The sequence below is a fragment of the Culex pipiens genome, chromosome 3 (genome assembly GCF_016801865.2).
Source record: "Culex pipiens pallens isolate TS chromosome 3, TS_CPP_V2, whole genome shotgun sequence".
Taxonomy (NCBI): Eukaryota; Metazoa; Arthropoda; class Insecta; order Diptera; family Culicidae; genus Culex; species Culex pipiens.
This window is the reverse complement of record NC_068939.1, coordinates 127,303,825-127,323,476: the sequence shown is the minus strand read 5'-3', so window position 1 is coordinate 127,323,476 and position 19,652 is coordinate 127,303,825. Positions and strand designations below refer to the sequence as shown.

The 19,652-nt window shown below is 39.8% G+C and overlaps 1 protein-coding gene and 1 long non-coding RNA gene across 6 annotated transcripts in view; one reads left to right on the top strand and one right to left on the bottom strand.

The window, feature by feature from the left end:
* LOC120414378 (uncharacterized) overlaps positions 1–12,977 on the top strand; it is an 84,473-nt gene extending 71,496 nt beyond the window's left edge. For all 5 annotated transcript variants that reach the window (XM_052711256.1, XM_039575549.2, XM_052711255.1 and 2 more), the window contains 6 exons: positions 1,404–2,555; positions 2,628–3,991; positions 11,638–11,754; positions 11,816–11,981; positions 12,042–12,232; positions 12,303–12,977. In XM_052711256.1, the coding sequence (XP_052567216.1) occupies positions 1,472–2,555; positions 2,628–3,991; positions 11,638–11,754; positions 11,816–11,981; positions 12,042–12,232; positions 12,303–12,398 (3,018 nt within the window). In that variant the 5' untranslated portion in view covers positions 1,404–1,471 and the 3' untranslated portion in view covers positions 12,399–12,977. The remainder of the gene's footprint in view (positions 1–1,403; positions 2,556–2,627; positions 3,992–11,637; positions 11,755–11,815; positions 11,982–12,041; positions 12,233–12,302) is intronic.
* On the bottom strand, positions 5,505–6,139 carry LOC120414380 (uncharacterized). The gene is made up of 3 exons (XR_005605079.2): positions 5,953–6,139; positions 5,822–5,890; positions 5,505–5,756 (listed from the first exon to the last, which is right to left on the bottom strand). It is a non-coding gene; the product is annotated as an uncharacterized LOC120414380 (long non-coding RNA).
* Positions 12,978–19,652: the final 6,675 nt, after the last annotated feature.

The following is a 19,652-nucleotide window of genomic DNA, read 5'->3' as shown; positions in this document are numbered from 1 at the left end:
AAAATTTGATGTTTTTTTCAGGGAAAACCGTTGATTCCGAAGACATAGGATTGTTTGCCGATTCGCCAGCTCTAGGTACAACGAATCCGTATACTCTCTTCGAGAAAAGTGTTCTCCAGACCATTCCCCTTAGGCCTGACCATAGCAGAAGTTGGCGCGTGATTTTCCCAGACCTGTACTGCCGTTCTACGCATAATTGTCCCATGTCATTTTTTGACGATTTTGACTTTATGCCATTTTTAAGTTTAGTCTGATTTAAGAAAAACACATAAAATCTGGTACTTTGTTCGGAAACTCATCAAAAACAACACCAAGTCTGTTTGTCCCATCGTTGAACATGTACTTTCTGCCGAATGTTTGTCTGCCGAATGACCTTTTCTGCCTTTTGGTTGTCTGCCGAACGTCATTCCGCCGACCGTCATTCTGCCGAATGGCCCAGTCCCCAGCCAAGCTGTCAAATTTCTAGCCTAAAAACCGAGGCGACGTAAAACCTAATAGTAATTTCCATGGCTTTCTACCTAAGGTACTCGCGATTGAGTGTGTAGTAGTGCGGTTGTCAAAATCGTTATCTCTGACTCGCTCACTCCACTGACACTGACATTGTTTATGTTTTGGTTTTCCTGGCACGGTCCATAGAGCAATCTACGTACGTATGTATTGCATGTACGTACACGAAAATAAAGTGAGGTTAAATTTTGTCAGCCAGCAAAATCAAATGGTGCACTAGTGTGCGTACACGAAACGTCATAAAGCTCTATTGTTTGTTTGTTATTGTTTTGGTTTTAGTGGCACGGAGTCATGCACTCACACTAATGCAAAGCAAGATCACGAGTACCTATGATGTACAGCCTTGAGTAATTTCCATGTAAACTTTAACCCTGATGCGCGCAGCCCGTTTACAACCAAATGCGCTGATATTTGGCATGAAAGTCCCTATGGGCATGCCCTACAAGGGGAACTATACTAAAACTTTTTGAAAAACGTACCCACCCTTATATATAGGCTATTCAAGAAAATTCAATATGACCCATTACCCTGAAAATGTTAAAGAAAAAAACAACAACAAATTAAACTTTATAAGCAATTTATTTTAAAGCAAAACTATCAATGGTAAACGAGTTTCATAAGTGCAATGATCAATCGTTCAGTGACATATTTTGATAAAAATCCTTCTATAAAAAAAATACTCAGCACATCGTGATTAATATTGATTTCAATTTGTGATTCTTTTGAAGAAATTGCAGTTTAAAACTTCAATTTGTGAACGCCGTGCATAAAATCGTTTTAGGTACTACAATTTTTACAAAGCTCTCCACAATAATCTTGTCTTTCCAAGATTAAACTTAGTTTTAGTTATATTTTAAATTATAATCTCATATTCTTTTCAATCTCTTCCCTCCTAGGTATTCCGCATGCTAGCCCCCCAACTAGACCCATTACCAAGGCGTATCGTTCGCCACAATCTCGCAGCATGGATGTTGTTAGAGTCTCCAATAGTATTAATACCAGCGAACAACAGCAGCAGCAGTTACAGTCGCCGCAGCCCCAGCAATTACAAACCCCCCAACAGCAGAATAGCGTCGGAAGTACCAAGGCCATCAACAGCAACGCCTACCAGACTCCCCGGAATGGCTTAAACCGTCAGCCGGCGGTCGGGGCTGGTTCGTCGTCGACGGGTTCGCTCGGTTCCGAGGGTCTGTTGCTGCACCAGGCCTCGGCCTCCAGCGATTCGGGCAACAGTTCGTGCGTGAGTGGTAGCGGCGTCGGCGGCGGGACGGCCCCGGACGACCCAGAGACAAAGAATGACGCCAGCTTTGGCAGTAGTGCTAGTGCGGGTGAAGTGACCGGGGTCGGGTTGAACGCCGGGGAAGAAGATGAAGAGGAAGATGAACGGCAGTCGCTGTTGCTGAAGAAGCCGTCGAAGAAGAAGGGCGCTACCATCTACGTGAACAAGGTGTACGACGAAGGGATTGGGTTGGGCGGTGGGACGGCACGTGGCAGCTCGACGGAAACGGACGACCGGGAAGACCCGGAAGAAGAGCGGGACGTGAAGCCACTGCTGGTGGAGAATGAAAAGCGCAAACCGCCGAAGAGTATCGTGAAGAGCCCGTCGAATCTTAGCTTTGGCGCGAAGGAAGCGGGTGGCGTCGGTCAGCGGCCGCGACTTAATCTACAGTTTCAGCAACCGGTGGAAACCGTCATTGACGATCGGCCGGTGCACCATGTGCAGTTTTCGAAGCAGCAGGACAACGGGTACTGTTACGGGCCGGAGCAGGACCTCGCCAATGGGACCAAGGTGGATCAGGCCGTTTGTGGCAGTCCGATGGGAAGCATCCTGTCGAGGGCGTCCGGTGGATCGAGTACGTCTTCGTCCGGATCTTCGTCGAACGAGAACAGCTCGCTGGGAGGTTACGCCGAGGCGCGACCACCGGACGGTGGATGGGGTTGGGTGGTGTGCTTTGCGTCGTTTATGGTGAACCTGATTGCCGACGGTGTTACATTTAGCTTTGGGGTGCTGTACGTGGAGCTGCTGTCGTACTTTGGAGAGGGGAAAGGTGAGTGGATTTGTTTTTTTGCTGATTCACTTAAAAAAGTTAGTTTAACACTGTTATTCATTTTCATTCCAGGTAAAACCGCCTGGGTCGGTTCGCTGTTCATGGCTATGCCGCTGCTGTCCGGCCCGATCGCGTCCTTCCTAACGGATCGATACGGCTGCCGCAACGTGACGATCGTTGGTTCGATACTGGCCTCGCTTGGCTTTGCCCTGTCCGCGTACGCCAACACGATCGAGATGCTGTACCTCACCTTTGGAGTGTTGGCCGGTTTCGGGCTGAGTCTGTGCTACGTGGCCGCTGTCGTGATCGTGGCGTACTACTTTGACAAGAAGCGCTCCTTCGCGACGGGACTGTCCGTGTGTGGCAGCGGCATCGGAACGTGCATCTTCGCCAAGGTGACGCAGATTCTGCTCGACGAGTACGGATGGCGTGGGACTACGCTCATACTGGCGGGCATCTTCCTCAACATGTGTCTTTGTGGCCTTTTGATGCGTGACTTGGAGTGGACCACGCACAAGTCGAAGCTGAAGCGGAAGCAACAGAAGGAGGCGGACTCGTACTCGGTCAGCAACAGCACCAATACGGCCGGAACGGCCAGCAATTTGAACGCGACCGATGCGACGTCCGGAGGAGGTCCTGCTGCTGCTGGAGGACCACAGCAGCAGGGCGGCGGTGATCCAGAAGCCGCACTGCTCGATCCGGACGATCCGCGACTGTTTAGTTCGTTAATCTCCTTCCCGACCTTCATCAAGAACGGCGAGAAGGTTCCGTTCGAAGTATTAGAATTACTCTACAAGCACCGAAATGTGCACGAGCACGTTTTGCAAAACTATCCCAATTTGCTACATTCTCGTAGCTTTAGCGAACCTCTAGCGCCTAAGAGCAACGAACTCAGCCCCGAAAAGACGATCAACCCCGAACAGCGGGAACCACTCGACGGGCAACACCACAAACGCCAGCTGAACCTCCCGCCCGGGGATGACCTCGAACAAGCGGATCATCCCTTCCTGCGGCGTGCCCACAGCCATCGCCCAACGACCGGCCTGCGAACACCAACAACCGCCTACCTGAAAGATCTCCGCATGCATCGCCACTCGCTCACCTACCGTGGCGCCATGCTCAACATCCAGCGCTACCGGCTGCGGGCCTCATCCTGTCCGGACATTTACCGCAACTCGATGACGACGATCGCCAAGGAGAAAACCGCCTGGTATCAGGGAATAGATGAGTTCAAAACACTGCTGGTCAGTATTCTGGACCTCTCCTATTTCCGTGATGTCCACTTTCTGCTGTTTGCCATCTCCAACTTTCTGCTGTACACGTGGTACGACGTGCCGTACGTGTACCTCACCGACAACGCCACCGAGATGGGCTTCTCGCCGTCCCAGTCGTCGATGCTGATCTCGATCATCGGAATCGTCAACATGGTGGGCGAGGTGAGTACGCTGTTTGGATCTATACGAGGAAAGGAAAGTTGTGCAACTGGTTTGAAAAATGCAAAGGTTTTTAGATCTCGTACGATTTTTGCAAACAGTTAAAAAAAAGATCCCGCCCGTGTGGATCAATCGGACCGCGCACTGGACTCACAATCCAGAGGTCGCCAGTTCGAATCCCGCGGCGGGCGCTCTAAAAATTCTTTGTGTAAATATGGGTATTCGGCGCCGTCGCTCCGTGCCATTCTTTCATACACTTAGGAGCCCAGGGCGGCGAAGTCCTTGCAGATAAAAAGGAAGATATTAGTGGTTGGTACTAGCAATGGTGGCCGACAGCTATAAAGTCAACTTCGTTAAAAAAAAGATCATATGAACCGTAAAAATGTACGACATCTTGCTTAAAGTTGCACCACTTTTCTTTCTTATTATACTTACGTTACACATTTTAGTATATCATCTTTTTTTATTACGTACCGTCATGAGGGGTTTACAAATTCAGTATTTTTGTACCCAATGTCACCCCTGATGACGGTAGTGAAACCAAGAGCGAAACCGTATTGGTTCTGGCAATACTTGTTCAAATTTCAGAGTATTTTAGTAAAAAAAAAAAAAATTTTTTCGGAAAGATCGGAAAGTTTCACGAATGTTTCATGTATTAACATTGAAAATCGGACCATTAGTTGCTGAGATATCGACATTAGAAAATGATGGGTTGTTTGGGCGAGACTTAGATAAATTCAATTTTCGTGTTTCTTTTTCTTAAAGCGGCTGTATCTCAGCAACCAGAGGTCCAATCTTCAATGTCTCTTAGACAATTGTATAGCAAATATTGTGAACTTTTCAATAAAAAATATTTTTAGAAATGGTCACTCATGGTTACTATTTTTAAAATTCGAAAAACTGCAAAAATATTTCGCTAAAATAAAACTTTCGATGGCTATATCTTGAAAACAGAGCCCTTTATCAAAAAATCTGTAGAGTACTTTTCGGTTGCAAATTCAATTTTACATTAAAAAATTTGGTCAAATTTGTTTTTGCATGAAATTTCGATTTTTTTTCAAAAATTCATAATTCATATGGCTCAAAAGTTGTGGGTTTTTGTCCCTTAAAACATTTCAAAAAATCTCGAAAATAAAAAAAAACGTACTTTGGGAAATTGAGTTTTTGAGGAAAAAAGTTGATTAAAAAATCTGTAATTTTTTTTCCGTGTGCCTATTTTTTCTCAAGAGATGGAGACTTGTATGCACACGCAAAATCCAGATAACACAGATCTGTGTAAAATTTGACACAGATTGTCCAAAACCTGGAATACACAGAATCTGTGTAAAAGCCTTGTACACAGAACTGTGTACAGCCGTTGTCTGTCAAATCTGTGTAATTTTGAAACAGCAATCTGTGTAAAATTTTACACAGAATCTGGGTAAAAAATTACACAGAATCTGGGTAAAATAATTACATTTAATTATTGTTTTGAAATGGGAATTTATTTAAAAAATATTTTTTACGATGCAAAGGAAAAAGAAACATCATGAAAGATTTATTAGTGTAAGTTTGAAACTTACTACATTTCATTAACAATAATTATACACATTGGGCCAAAGAAGATGTCCTCTTGTGAGACCAGATGGAAGGTCGTAGAGCAGCTTCCGCGGCAGATAATTCCGCTGCACTTGAAGCACCAGTTCATTCATTCGGTGGAAGTTCCGAGGAATCCAAGTGGCGCAATCAAGTGGGATTGACGTAGGAAGGTGTATCTTTCCGAGCAAACCTGAAGTAATGAAAACAAAGTTAGGTTAGAATTGATGACCACATCACCAATTAGACAAAACTTACATTTCTATGCACAGGGACCGATTCCATTTGATTTGCGATGCATCTGTGTTGCCTGTTTGTCTTAAATATCTGGAATAGGAAATCATTTAAAAAAAAAATACAATTTCAATAACCAGCAGAAAAAATCTTACCAAGTTCCGTCAATGTTGCAGGAAGACGCCATCTTAACTTTTTTACCCAGATTTGAAAGGGAGGTTGACCGGAAATCTGTGTAACTTTTTACACAGATCTGCGTTATAAAACTACACAGTTTTGACAGCTAGAACATGTTCAACAATCTGTGTAAATTTTTTACACAGATCTGTGTTATCTGGATTTTGCGTGAACGTCAAAGCATCTTTTTCAAAACAACAAAAGATTTTTGTGGATTTGAGAAAATCAAGGTTTGCTTCAACGCAAAATCAGCGTTGATTATATTCAACAAAAATTTTGTTAAATCAAACCTCGTACAGGCTGATTTTTCAAAATATTTTTCTGCGTGCGAACTCGGCCGATTTCGTAGAGAGTTGCTTATATATCATTTGAAGACTTTTTTTTTGCCAGCATAAAACCTGTATAAGACTTTTAAGACGTATGAAATGTGATTTTTCCATATCTCCTGACTAGATTTTAACAAAAGTTTTATTAAGGCTTTGAGGAGGTTGTTAGGATTCAGTTGTAATGCCTTGAACGCCTATGTAGGTTTTGTTAATAGAGTCCGTAACAACCGTTTGCGGGGTTCTAAGAGCGGTTTAACGGGGTTCTGGGGGTCTTGTTACGACTAAGTGGTTTCAATGTTGGTTTTGGCTGGGAGGTTTTATAGTGGTTGTAACAGCTATGATAAAGCATAAAACAGGGTGACCAAAGTATGGCTCGCGGGCATTTTGAAAGATCATGTAAAATGGTCATTTCGTGCTTGCATTTCATTAGGGCACATAACTTTTTTAAATAAGAGTGTGTCCCTTTCACACTTTATGTAAACTGTCATTTGAGTGAAAGGGATACACAATTGGGTACTAAAGCCCTATGTCAATTTTTATGTACAACGGTAAAAAACACGATTAAAAACCATTTCTGATCACTTTTTTTCATTTTAATGCAAATTTTTTTTTTGACAAGACAACATTTTTTCGATGGATCAACTATGGTCCCCTTGGAACGAGCTGTCAAGTAGGAGCTTTTCTGTCAAGAAGGACCGCGAGGTTAATTTTTCGAAATTGATTTAAAAATCAATTTTAAACTCTTTGTGGTCGTACAAAGGGTCATTTTACTCAGAAAAATAAGCTTTATCGCTGTAAACAATAATATCAGCAATCTAAGCTTCATTTTAGGACCCAATTGTTTACAAAAGTTATGTGCCCTTTTGAAATGTTAGGCTCAATTTGACCCATCTGTTAAATGTTTTTATAATGTTACAAGGTTTTTGGTAGGGGCAGGGGGGGGGGGGGGGCAGAATGGCCCGCCTAAGTAAAATGCGCCAAAAACCATAGAAAAACATACAAATTAATGAATTCAGTGTAGTAGGCTTATGCTTTGGGATGTTCCCTTCAATGTTGTATACTTGGTTGATGAAAATTTTTAGCTTAAAACTATTTTTGAGCCACTTTAAAAAAAAGTTTTTTTCGGCTACTTTTCCTGGGTGCGGGGCAGAATGGGCCACCTTAGAAAACAAGCCATTTTGTCTAATAAAACGTTAAAGGGAGATAATAAATGATTAAAAGGACCTTTCTAACATATAGTTTCCATGAAGTTAGACCATTTTTATGAAAATAGCCACTTACCAAAACAAAAATTTTTGAAAATAGTTTTAATATGTTGAAATTAGACACTTTTTTTTACAAATATGCATCAAAATAACTAAAAATCAACTAATGTTGCATTAAACGTGATTTGTGAACCTACCAGGAGCGACATAATCCATTTAACCAAAATTTCATAACTTTTGATTGTTTTTATAAGGCAGGAAAAGGGTGGTCCATTCTGCCCCCAAGTGGATTTTAATTTAACACTTCTACCACCAAGCATCGAAATTGATTTGAGGTTCCGTTGTTGTTTAATTACCTTCGTAATAGCTCCTGGTAACATTACAAACATTGAACTTTTTTTTTTCAAACAATCTAACTTTCGTGAAAGCTTATTTAAGAACCTCGAAATAAACAACATTTGCGTGGTTTTGTCAATAAATTTACATTTTTGCACATAATTCAAAAAATACAATTAATTCAAACGTGGTTTTCGGTGTGGTGATGTTATTTGATGTCTTTTATAAGAACCTTGCCTTAAAGTTGGTTTAAATCCATTCTAAAGCCCAAAACCAAGGGTGGCCCATTCTGCCCCCATGGGCCATTCTGCCCCCCCCCCTGCCCCTAGCGTCATCAGAGATGACATTGGGTCTAGGGGTAAGATTGGGTCATACAAATTTCAGATTTTTGGCCCTTAGACTCAATGTCACCCCTGATGACGGTAATATAAAAGTAGCACACAATTTTTTGTTGAAAAATCTTACTGAAAGTTTGTGATTGAAAATTGTAATTTCGTCAACATTTTCATCAAACATTTATGAAAATGAGTTATAAAACATTCAAACTTGATTAAAGTAGATAACTTTCAAAATACTTTTTTACATTTGATTGAGGCGGACCAAAATTAATTCAAATTTTATTGAAATTGGAGGAATAATTGTTGAAAATATCCATTTGCAACGATTTATCATTATACAGTCGATCTATTTATAATGCAAATGTTGCTAAGAATTTTTCGCATGATTGAACCAGTTGAAAAATATTTTGATTTTTTTTATTTTAATGTACAGTTCCTGTTCCGCAAAAACTAGGTTTTTGCCTTTCTTACAAAAGAAAGGTGGTTTGCTTTTGGAAAAACGCTTTTTTAGAAATCTTAAAAAAATCGTGCATGGTGGGGAGTTGACCCAGAAAAAAATCCTATTACTAATTTAAAGGTTTTGATGCGCTCTTTCGATGCAAGTGTTCTTTCTGGGTTCTCATAATAGATCGACAAAGTGCAATATCGATACATATTTTTTAAAGTAAATCATAGATTTACATCAAAGACATAGCAACCTAATTTTTTTTCTAATAATGTCAATCCAATATGTTTTTTTATTAAATACTTTTTTTACAAACTGTATTTCAATTTTTTATTCAAAAACAAAAAAAAGCTATTGGAAGTTAGATTGGAAGAATGCGATGTTTTGTTCTCAACTATTTAAATGACGAAATTGTAAAAAATACATGCAATTAAAAAAAATCATCTGAATTTATTTCAGTTATATAAATTGTAATAACGTTTTTTATTTGTTTCAAATAAAAACAATTTTCACATGTGTCCGCAAGCTCATGTTAGCTTAAAATTTGACCCGCTATCCAAAAACATTGAGCACCCCTGCTTTGGGGCCAATACGCAGTTCCAAAGGAAAGGGGTCATGAAATAGCTTTACGTACAGCAGAACAAAGGAGAGGAGGCGATTTCTTGGGGCCTTTCTTCACCCTCTCTTGCTTGCTCCCTCTGCCGCTGCAGCCCATTTGAAATTTTTCTTGACCGGTTCTTCCGAATTGCGTATACCGTTTTAAAGAGTAAATGTGCTCACTGGGAATACTGACCGGTAGGGGTTGGCTTTCGACTATCGACGTGCTGGATTTCCAATCCAGAGATTGTGAATTCGATCCTCGTACTGAGATGATGAAATTTACAAGGGGTGTTTTTATTATTATTTTACGTCATTGTGGCGGCTATATTGAAGTAGAATCAACTAAATGCATTGCTAGAAACAATTCTTCATAATAGATGTAATTTTTGAAATAAAGGCCGTATGGTCATCTTGCCCCACCCTCCCATATGACAATGCATCTTTATCAAGTTTGAAGATGGTAAAAAGCTTCTTTTATCAAAAATTTTCATTTTTAAAAAATTGCCCTGCAACTTTTTCCCGCTTTTTCAACAAAATCTTTTTAACGTGGCCCACACTGCCGTCACAGACAAACAGACGGGACACTCGAGTGCCGAACCATCGTCCTCCAAAAACGGTTATTTCAAATTCAATTTTGTTTCGGCATTCACTCACCCGGTGCTGATGGCGCTGCTGTCGTGACAGCTCGCCCGTCTTTTCTCAGTGTGTGTGATGCGTGTTTTTTTGTTTTTAAGTTGAGCGTGAGCACGTGTGAGGCAGCAAATGAATACAAAAAAAAACAGCCTTCCACCTCGAAGGCCTCCAGTTCAACCCGCCGGAAGGTCGCTTCACCTGTGGAGGGTTCGAATCCGGCCGAATGCACCTGAACGACGAGAGCCAGCGGTCCAGGACGTAGTGTTCCGGCGGAAACACGAGCAAACGGACATTTACGTGTATCAATCGGACGCGAATCAACCTCACGAGGTCGACTCGGACAGCGTGACGGACCGGAAGCGGTCGGACATGATGGAGTAGTACAACGAGGCAGAACGAGTGCCAGAACCGTGCCGAAAACCTGAAGTGGCACACTTGCTTTTACCCCACTATTAACCAGATAGGCCTTGCCGAAGTCGAGGCTGCTGCTGAGGCGCCCGCTACTGCGGAGACAGCCGGATCCTGTGGTGGAGCAACCTGCTTATCCTACGTGGACTGCTGCTCAGATTGCTGCTCCTGGTCGTCCTTTTGGCATTTTGACGATGTTGCGTCGATCGTGAGCGCCACTCTTCGCGACTTTTTTCGTCTCATTCGGCCCGCCAACAACTTAATTGCGCCGTGGACACGTTCCCCGCAGATGTTTCCAAATCATCGTGGGGATCAATTCCGTTAGTTTTAAATTAGATTTTCCTATTCCGGCGGCCACTACTGGTGTTTTCGTGACCGGGATATCTGGTGTCAGGTGTAATGGTTCATGTTTTCGGTTGAGGAGGAATCTTAGACGGAACATGCAAGCAACGGGGAGGACCAGTAGTGTGGTCTCTGTCATTATGTTTGTCTTGCATCGCTGCAGGTGCTGCCGCATGATTTGCCTCATGAGGTTCTGCCATTGGAAACGGAACCGACCCACCGTCATTTTCGGCCATCGGTCTTGATTTATTTATTTTGATTTTGTTACTGATGATCAACAACAATTATATCAGCAAAAATTATTTCGAAACAGCTGTAAATGTTTACAATCGTTAAGGCTTGATTGTCTCACGCATACACTGACATGACACATGATAGTAATAAGTTTGTATTGGTGTGTTTGGGCTGCGCTTCGGCATAAGCTCACCAGGTGGTTTGTTGAAGGACGATGGATTTCAAAAATAATTTGTATGGAGAGTCTCGTCTGTTTGTCTGTGCTGCCGTTCTACGCAAAATTGTGCCATGTATTTTTTTAACGTTTTTAACTTTTTTATCATTTTAAGTTAAGTTTGAAACACACCGCTAAAACAACAAAGAGAAGAGACTTGCGGGATGTCAGCTGAGTACAAATATGCTGCCCCTGATCGCATAAATGACGCATATGCATTTTCATCGTTTTTGAGTTGATGCAGTTTGGTTCGAAATCGTGTGCTCTTTCAAAAGAGCCTGCAAAATCCAGTACTTTGTTCTAGAAATCAGGCGTAAATTTGTTCGCGAAAACATAACACGTAGCCTTACAAACTTCAAATGAGTTTTTCTCAACTTGCTATTTTTGCTTATGGGACATTTATGCAAACATGGGCAGTATGTCTCTTATGAGTAGGAGAATGTATTTTTCAAAATATAACTTTAAGAAAAGTTTAAGTTAAGTAAGTTTAAGTTCATAAGCTTGATTATATATTTTTTGAGTTAAACAATTTGCTAATTTTCCGTTTGGCTTGCCCTTTTTCCATCTCATTGTCCCTCGCAGATCGCTCTCGGCTGGATGGGCGATTGCAAGTCGATCAACCCCAACACGGTGTACGCGGTTTGCATGGGTCTTTGCGGTCTGGTCACGGCCCTGGTGCCGCTATTCACCGACTATTTGGTAAGCGCCTCGGGTTGCTAATTAAAAGCAATTGTTGAAACATTTTATTTCATCGTTTCAGTCGTTGTCGGTGTTGGCGGGCGCCTTCGGTCTGTTCATTGCCGCCAACTACTCGCTCACAAGTATTATCCTGGTCGAGCTGATCACGCTGGAAAAGTTTACCAACGCGTACGGGTTGCTGCTGCTGGTGCAGGGCGTGGCCAACCTGGTTGGGCCACCGTTGGCTGGTGAGGAAACTTTAACTTGGCTAAACTGAGCTCAAAATTAAAACTGATTTTTTTTTTCAGGATGGATCTCGGACATGACGGAGAACTACAACCTGTCGTTCTACCTGGCCGGGCTGTTTATTGCGCTGTCCGGGCTGCTGCTGTTTGTGCTGCCCGCGATCGGCAAGTACAAAAAGTTTAACCAAAGACGCACCTCCAAGCAGAAGCAGCAGCAGCAGCAGGGAGGCTGCTACGGGATGGACCATTTGACGGTGAGTTAAAAATAAAAAATAAAATTAGTTATAAAAGTGTCAAAATTTTTAATTATTTTGTATTTTTCAGCAACTGACACCGGGAAGCAAACCGAACGGCACCTCCGTGCTGATCACCGACTGTTTTGCCCAGGAAAAGCTGCTCAAGGAGGGCGCTAACGTTTGAGGAGTGATAATTGAGCAGTAGTTTGTAAGATTAGGCCATATTTCTAGAAAGAGTTTTATTTTTATTTTAGTTTTTTTTCATAACTTTTGCCATATTGCTTTTCAGTTCATGTTAAATGTGATCATCAAAATGAAATTGTAAATTTGCGCAGCCCAGATATTCTACTCTTCCTGTGAGCTATTCTAGTGCGATAAGTGATGCTCATCGTTTTTAGTTGTTCAACTCTTGACACTTTTTAATTTATTTACATTTGACGTAGTGTTAAGCGCCCTAAGCGAGTGCAACAAGCAACATTTGGAACCCCCTTTTGCGAGGAACTTGAGGAAGAAATTACTATAGACATTAGGGTGTTTCATCCAAACAAAAAAGTTCTCAGAATCAGGCAAACCGAGGTTCCCCTAGTAGAGGATACCCATAGGGACTCTCATGCCAAATATCAGCCCATTTGGTTGAGAATTGGCCTGTCCCCAGCGGTTTAAAGTTTACATGGAAATTACTATGGGATTTTTGTGCTTTTCGTTCAATCGTTCCTACAGGTCTGGGGACAACATGGATTCACTCGGAATAAAGACAGGTGTGTAGGGGATGGTCCAAGGAACAAATTCCAGAAGGAATTAGGGTTGTCCATTCTGTCCCCAAGGTGCGCATTGGATCGACGTCCGGTGTCTCCAGAATCAACGATTCACCCTTCAAATGTACGCACGGTCCTTAGTATGCTATGACGGCTGGCTGAAAATTACGACGCCCCATGTCAGATGGTGAACACGTGGAAAGGCATCAATTGCATTATTAACACATCATCATTTTACTTTATTTAGAATAGTTGAAATTCTACCAGGAGCATCAATAATTATAATTTTAGTACAAAGAATGTTTCTGAGCCAAAACTCGAGTAGATGCTCTGCCACGTGTTCACCGTCTGACATGGGGCGTCGTAATTTTCTCCTAGCCGTCATAGCATACTAAGGACACTGCGTACATTTGAAGGGTGAATCGATGATTCTGGAGACACCGGACGTCGATCCAATGCGCACCTTGGGGACAGAATGGACAACCCTAATTCCTTCTGGAATTTGTTCCTTGGACCATCCCCTACACACCTGTCTTTATTCCGAGTGAATCCATGTTGTCCCAGACCTGTAGGAACGATTGAACGATAAGCATAAAAATCCCATAGTAATTTACATGTAAACTTTGAACCGCTGGGGACAGGCCAATTCTCAACCAAATGGGCTGATATTTGGCATGAGAGTCCCTATGGGTATCCTCTACTAGGGGAACCTCGGTTTGCCTGATTCTGAGAACATTTTTGTTTGGATGAAACACCCTAATAGACATATATATATATTACAAAGCTAGCCGTAGACGATTCAACGAGATAATAAAGTAACTCAAAACAAGCATGTATCTTCCCGTTTTTACCCCGATTCCGGCATCGAGCTCCTCGGTGCGATCGTTATTCTAAAATTGTGAAGCAGAAACAGACAAAAGACAAAACTGTCGAACTCGCTTTCTTTCCGTTACGATTTTGGTGTTTATCGAACCGAATAAATTAGCTCCGCACTTTTCCTTTCCTGAATTTCAATTTTTGCAGTCCATTTTACGTTTTGAAGCACCCAAAAAAAAGTGTAATAAATATTACCTCAAATTGCTGATGCCAAGCAGATAGGTCTAGAAAACGAATAGAACTGCACCATTCGCTTCGTTTGAGAGCTTTGAGTTGATGATTTTAAAACTTTGAATTCTACAAAGTACCATGCGTCTCCACCAAAGTTCAATGGAGACGCAGGGTGATTTGTGAAAGTAACACAATACATTTATTCAAAACACATGCAAAAAGTTGTGAAAATAACAACACTGTAGATTCCTTACAAATAATAGCAAAAACAGAAAAAGCTTGCAGATGAACGATTCATCAGAAAACCCAACACAAAAAAGACAGTATTTTGCGTGAAGAAAACACACAAACAGTTAATCCAATTGGGGCAAAATGCCAACTATCACACTAAAGCGCAGTGTATTGTGCAAACAAAAAGAAACCAACAACCACTTTCGCCTTCCTTGAACCAGCACGACGGATCAACCCCAGCTGCTTGGAAGCTGGATAAAAATCCCCTTTTTAATAGTTAAGTCAGAAATCTAATCTAATCTAAAGTAGGTTCAAACCACAGAAAAAAAACTCCTCTTTACTCCTCACGATCACTATTTTTTGAATCCTCACAAGCGGAAAAAAACAACAAACGTAGTGTGTAGCGAAAACGACGCGGTTCTCATACTTCCACGCATCGACATTATTTAACTCGAAACCAACCAACTAGAAATTTGACGGTATTTTGCAGTGACGAACCGCCGAAATCCAATATCCGATTTCCGGTCTCGCAGAATCCATTTATTTTTTCAGTGTCAATTTTGCACGCTCTCCCAACGTTCTCTCACTCTCTTTTGCAGAGTTGCTGCGAGAGAGCGAAACTGAATGAAGAGAGCACGCTGACAAGATTGATTTTGAGAGCGAGAGAGTTTTTCCGCTGCTCTCTGTGCGGAGGTGCTGTCAGTGAGAGCAAGAGAAAAACGCTCTTGTCACCATTTTTCTATTTTACTTTTTTTCAGTGTCCATTTTACAAACTCTCTTCGCAAATAATATTTACGCTGAACGAAACTGACTTTCAGAGTTTTTCGGCTTCCAAACCGGAGAGAGAAAGAGAAAAAAAGCTTTCAGTTTTGTTAAAGAAAAGTTCAAAACAATTTTTTCGATTCAGAGAAGCATTTCTTAGATTCCAATATTTATTTCAATTTGCACATTTTCACTTATATTTTCTCTCCTTTGTAAATTTTCAAGGAGTGAGTGCCGAGTGAGATAGAGAGAATAATTTTGAAAATCGAGAGTGTTTTTCGGCTGCTCTCTGTGTGGAAGTGCTGTCAGTGAGGGCAAGAGAAAAACGCTCTTGATTGAAAAGGTATTAATATTCTCGATTTCATTGGTAAGTTTTCAAACGAGCACTTACAATGAACTCACTTTCATGAGCGATGAACTCCAATGCATGTAAAAAGTCACAAACAGGAATAAGGGAGCAGAAAATGGGATGCGAATGTCAAGAAAATGAAGGAATTCGACGCTAACGGGAGAGAATTGAGCGAAAAGAGACCGGAAATGGACATTTTTCTCTCAATTCTCTCTCGTTTTGCACAAACGATGAACGTTTGGCCGAACGATAAACGTTTGGCCGAACGATGATCATTTTGCTTCGTGCGTGTTTGAAAAGATCTTAGTGAAATAGAGAATAATATTGACGCTGAATGAGACTGACTTTCGGAGTTTTTCGGCTTTCCAAACCGGAGAGAGAGAAAAAAAAGCTCTCAGTTTTGTTTTTTGGCTTTTTTGCTAATTTTCTGTGAGTGAGTGCAAAGTAAGAGATCAATTCTAGATTACCTTTTCAAAACAACCAATGCGCCATAGTACATAGGACCTGTTGAAAAAGAAAGCAAGAATTATTAAAATCGAGAGTGCTTTTCCGCTTTCTTTTGTGTGCAAGTACTGTCAAAAGATGAAGAGAGAAGGAATTAGAGAGAGAGAGAGAGAGAAAAGCGCTTCAGATTTGGTTGAAAAAATATTCTCATTGGTTAAACCAACTTATAGTTCATAAAAACGACGAAGAATATACTCAAATACACGGAAAGTCAACGCTAAAATGAGATTATTGAATAAAATTTAGAGAAAACAAAGAAAAAATTACATTTTTCTCCAAGTTATTGCTAGGGCAAATATACCATTTCTCAGCCTATTTCTATTATCGTCCAATCAGCACTTCGACCGTGAATTACAGCTTTTATAAAGTGTTTTGGACTGACTCTCTATTGTTGATGCATCTTAGAATGTTGATTTAATAGCAGAAAACTGAAAAAGTAATGAGAATTGGTCGAACGGCTTACAGTGATTAAAATAGGTATTTGTCCCCTAGATGCTCCCTTCTCATAGAGCAATCTACGTACGTATGTATTGCATGTACGTACACGAAAATATAGTGAGGTTAAATTTTGTCAGCCAGCAAAATCAAATGGTGCACTAGTGTGCGTACGCGAAACGTCATAAAGCTCTATTCTCGTTTTGCATGAAAAATTTAAGCAAATTTCACTTACGATTGAACTACTGCTAAAAGGTATTGAGAAAGTGAGAGTGAGTGCAATTCAAAGAGATTGTTCAATTGAGAGCAAGAGATTTGATCTTTTCTCTCTTAATTTGTAAAAAAGAAATTGTTATTGGAAATACGGATTTTTAGATGAACTTCTGCATTTCATTTTTATAACGAATATTTTTAAAAGTGCCCATTTTGCACGCTCTCTTTCTATCTCTATTCAATTTTTCTTCCTTTTGTAACATGTCTGCGAAAGAGCGCAGAGAGAGTGAGCAAAGAGAACACGCTGAAGAGTCTATCGGCTTCTCTTTGTGCAAACGTTCTGGCGGTAAGTGAAAGAGAAATGCTCTAACTATCAATTCTGAGAGAAATTATGGATTTCTGCGTGAACGGAAATCGGAAGCAAAGCCATCTGCGCAAGCAAATATTTAGCACTACAAATTTGTGAAATTGAAAGAGAGGGGTTTGGTGAAACTTGAAGAAGTTTAAAATAAATATATATATTCATCAGCTGTGATCATTTAGTAAGTATATGAATATAACGAACGAAAGAAGCGCGGAGAAATAAACCACTATCATAGAACAAAAACCAAACACTATAAACTGTAAACCTATTTTCACAAAACAGACAAAACCATAAGTTGTTGGTTCAACAAACTTTCAGTTGGAAAGACTAAAAAAACACTCTTGAGCTGAAGAAGATCAGGTGCACGATTGCCAAAAGACACGTTAACATGGGCGCGGGGAGAAAAAACAAGAAACCAAAATGGAAATGCAGTGGATCAAGCTAACGAAGTGATAGCGCTAACTAGGAAGAGAAAGTTCAAATTTCAACTGGTAGGTTCGTAATTGTTGCTCAAATGTTTCATTTTCACATTAGTTCACAACAATTTGTAAATATTCTTCATTTTTGTTTTGTTTTGTTTGGGTTTTCACTTAGATACCGCGAAATGGTTGTACATTTTAGTTAGGATCAGTTTCGATTGGAATTGCATTAGCGGATAAAACACATTTGAAGGAATGAAACAACAAGAGTAAACTAAACAGTGAACATAGGATGATGTTTCAAACATATAGAAACCAAATGAAATAAAAGTAGAGAGATTGTACACACTCACACATACACACCAATTGTAAGAAGTATGCAGAAACAAATTGTATGAAAAGGTAAATGATTAAAAATATATTATTTTTGAAATTGTAACAAATAATAATTATATATATAACTAGTGAACAAATTTATGAAATTTAAATAAAGCTCGTTCAAATCGAAGTTGCAGTTGTTTTTTATGTGCTGCGAGAAAAAAACCTTCAAAAACATTCTTACTAGTTTTAACTTAATTTCTAATGATAACGGTCACATAAAAAAACAAATAACAGTTAAATATTATATTCTTATTTGTGTTTTTCTAACCCTTTACAGCTCAATTTTATCATATATTTTCCCCCGTGTTAGGAAGTTTATTTCAAGCAACTTTTGCTTTACGAAAATTGTGACTTCTCTTGATTTATGTTTTTCTTAATTTATGTTCAGTATATATTGTATTGTATTTTCCCAAATTGCTGTTTTTTGGTCAAGAAGTAAGAAAGGCAAAACTGGTTGACTGCCAAATAGGGGAAGCTGGGGCAAGACTACCATTTGGGCAAGAGGAACAATCGCTCGTACGGCCGTAATTTTTACAATTTTGATTATTTCCAGTATGAGGAAATGCAATTAGCTGATTCTACTACCACATAACCGCCAAAACGACGTAAACGCCACGGAGCATAAGATTTAATAAAGTTTTTTTACAAACCTTTATTTTCTTATAATATTTGGAAAGTACAAAATAAGACTTTGGGTTCGTTTTAAGGCTCATTTTACCAAAATGCAATTTTTCCTAGATCAGTAGTGATTTAACTTTTGGTTATATTTGTTGAGAGCTTTTAAAAAAATTTCTTCAGGTGGGGCAAGTGTACCATATGGATTTTTAGTATGAAAAAAAATACGAATTGCTGCAACAACATATTTTATTGGGAAATAAATACATAAACGTACTTAATAACTGATAAACAATTGTTTAAAAAAATGTCCATACAAAATATAGTGATATTATGAAAATTTCCTTTTTTTCATCTAAGTAATAATCTTTTTCGTAAAAACGATCAAATTTTTAGTAAAATAATATTCTTTAATCTAAAAACGAAAGAAACGTTTCAAATACATCATAATCTGATGTATCTAAGTGATAACAGTTCAATTGTCAGCAAATTAAAATGTTTGTTCATGCATTGTTCGTCTTGCCCCACTAGTTGAGTAGAACATACGGAAAATAAAAAAAAATAAAATCATTTTTTTGCATTAAAAACAGGATTTTTTGAAAACTTGTTCTATCAAAGTCTTAGTCAAGACCTGGAATAAGATGATTATTATAAAATCCGACAGATTTTTAACGTTTTTAATGGGTTACAACGATCATTTCCTTAGCTTGTTACACTTGCCCCACTTTCCCCTAATTTGCTACTCCGTTATTGACAGATCAGCTGAAGTTAAACAATGAATTAAACATGATAAAGGAAGCTAATCATCATTCACTGTTTAACCTTTTGAAGATCCATACTTTATTAGTCAATACCGGCGCCCTTCCATGAAGCCTACAGTTCCACAAAATATGTCAATATGACAGCATGGTATAACAAAAACTGTCAAGGAATTATTTATATAAATTAAATTAAATTAAATTTGAGAATTTAAAATTTAAAACTGTGTCGTTTTTACAGCTAAAAAATTTCATAAAATGCTATCAGAGTGCTTATGACTTGCACGTTTAAAAGTAGGTATTCATACAATAAACCGTGATTTGAATCAACACATTATGTGCTTATTTTTTGCCTTCCTCACCTCACTGAGGCAAGGCTATAAAATCACTCAAAAAATGAACTTCTTAAATACGACTCCTAGATTCACGTATACCTATCGACTCAGAATCAAATTCTGAACAAATGTCTGTGGGGATGTGTGTAGACATGATTTTTTTCCACACGATTATCTTAGAACTGGCTGTACCGATTTTGGCCGGATCCGCCTTATTCTGTTCGTTTTGGTGTGCCCTAACACCCTATTAAATGTTATTCTGTTTAGTGA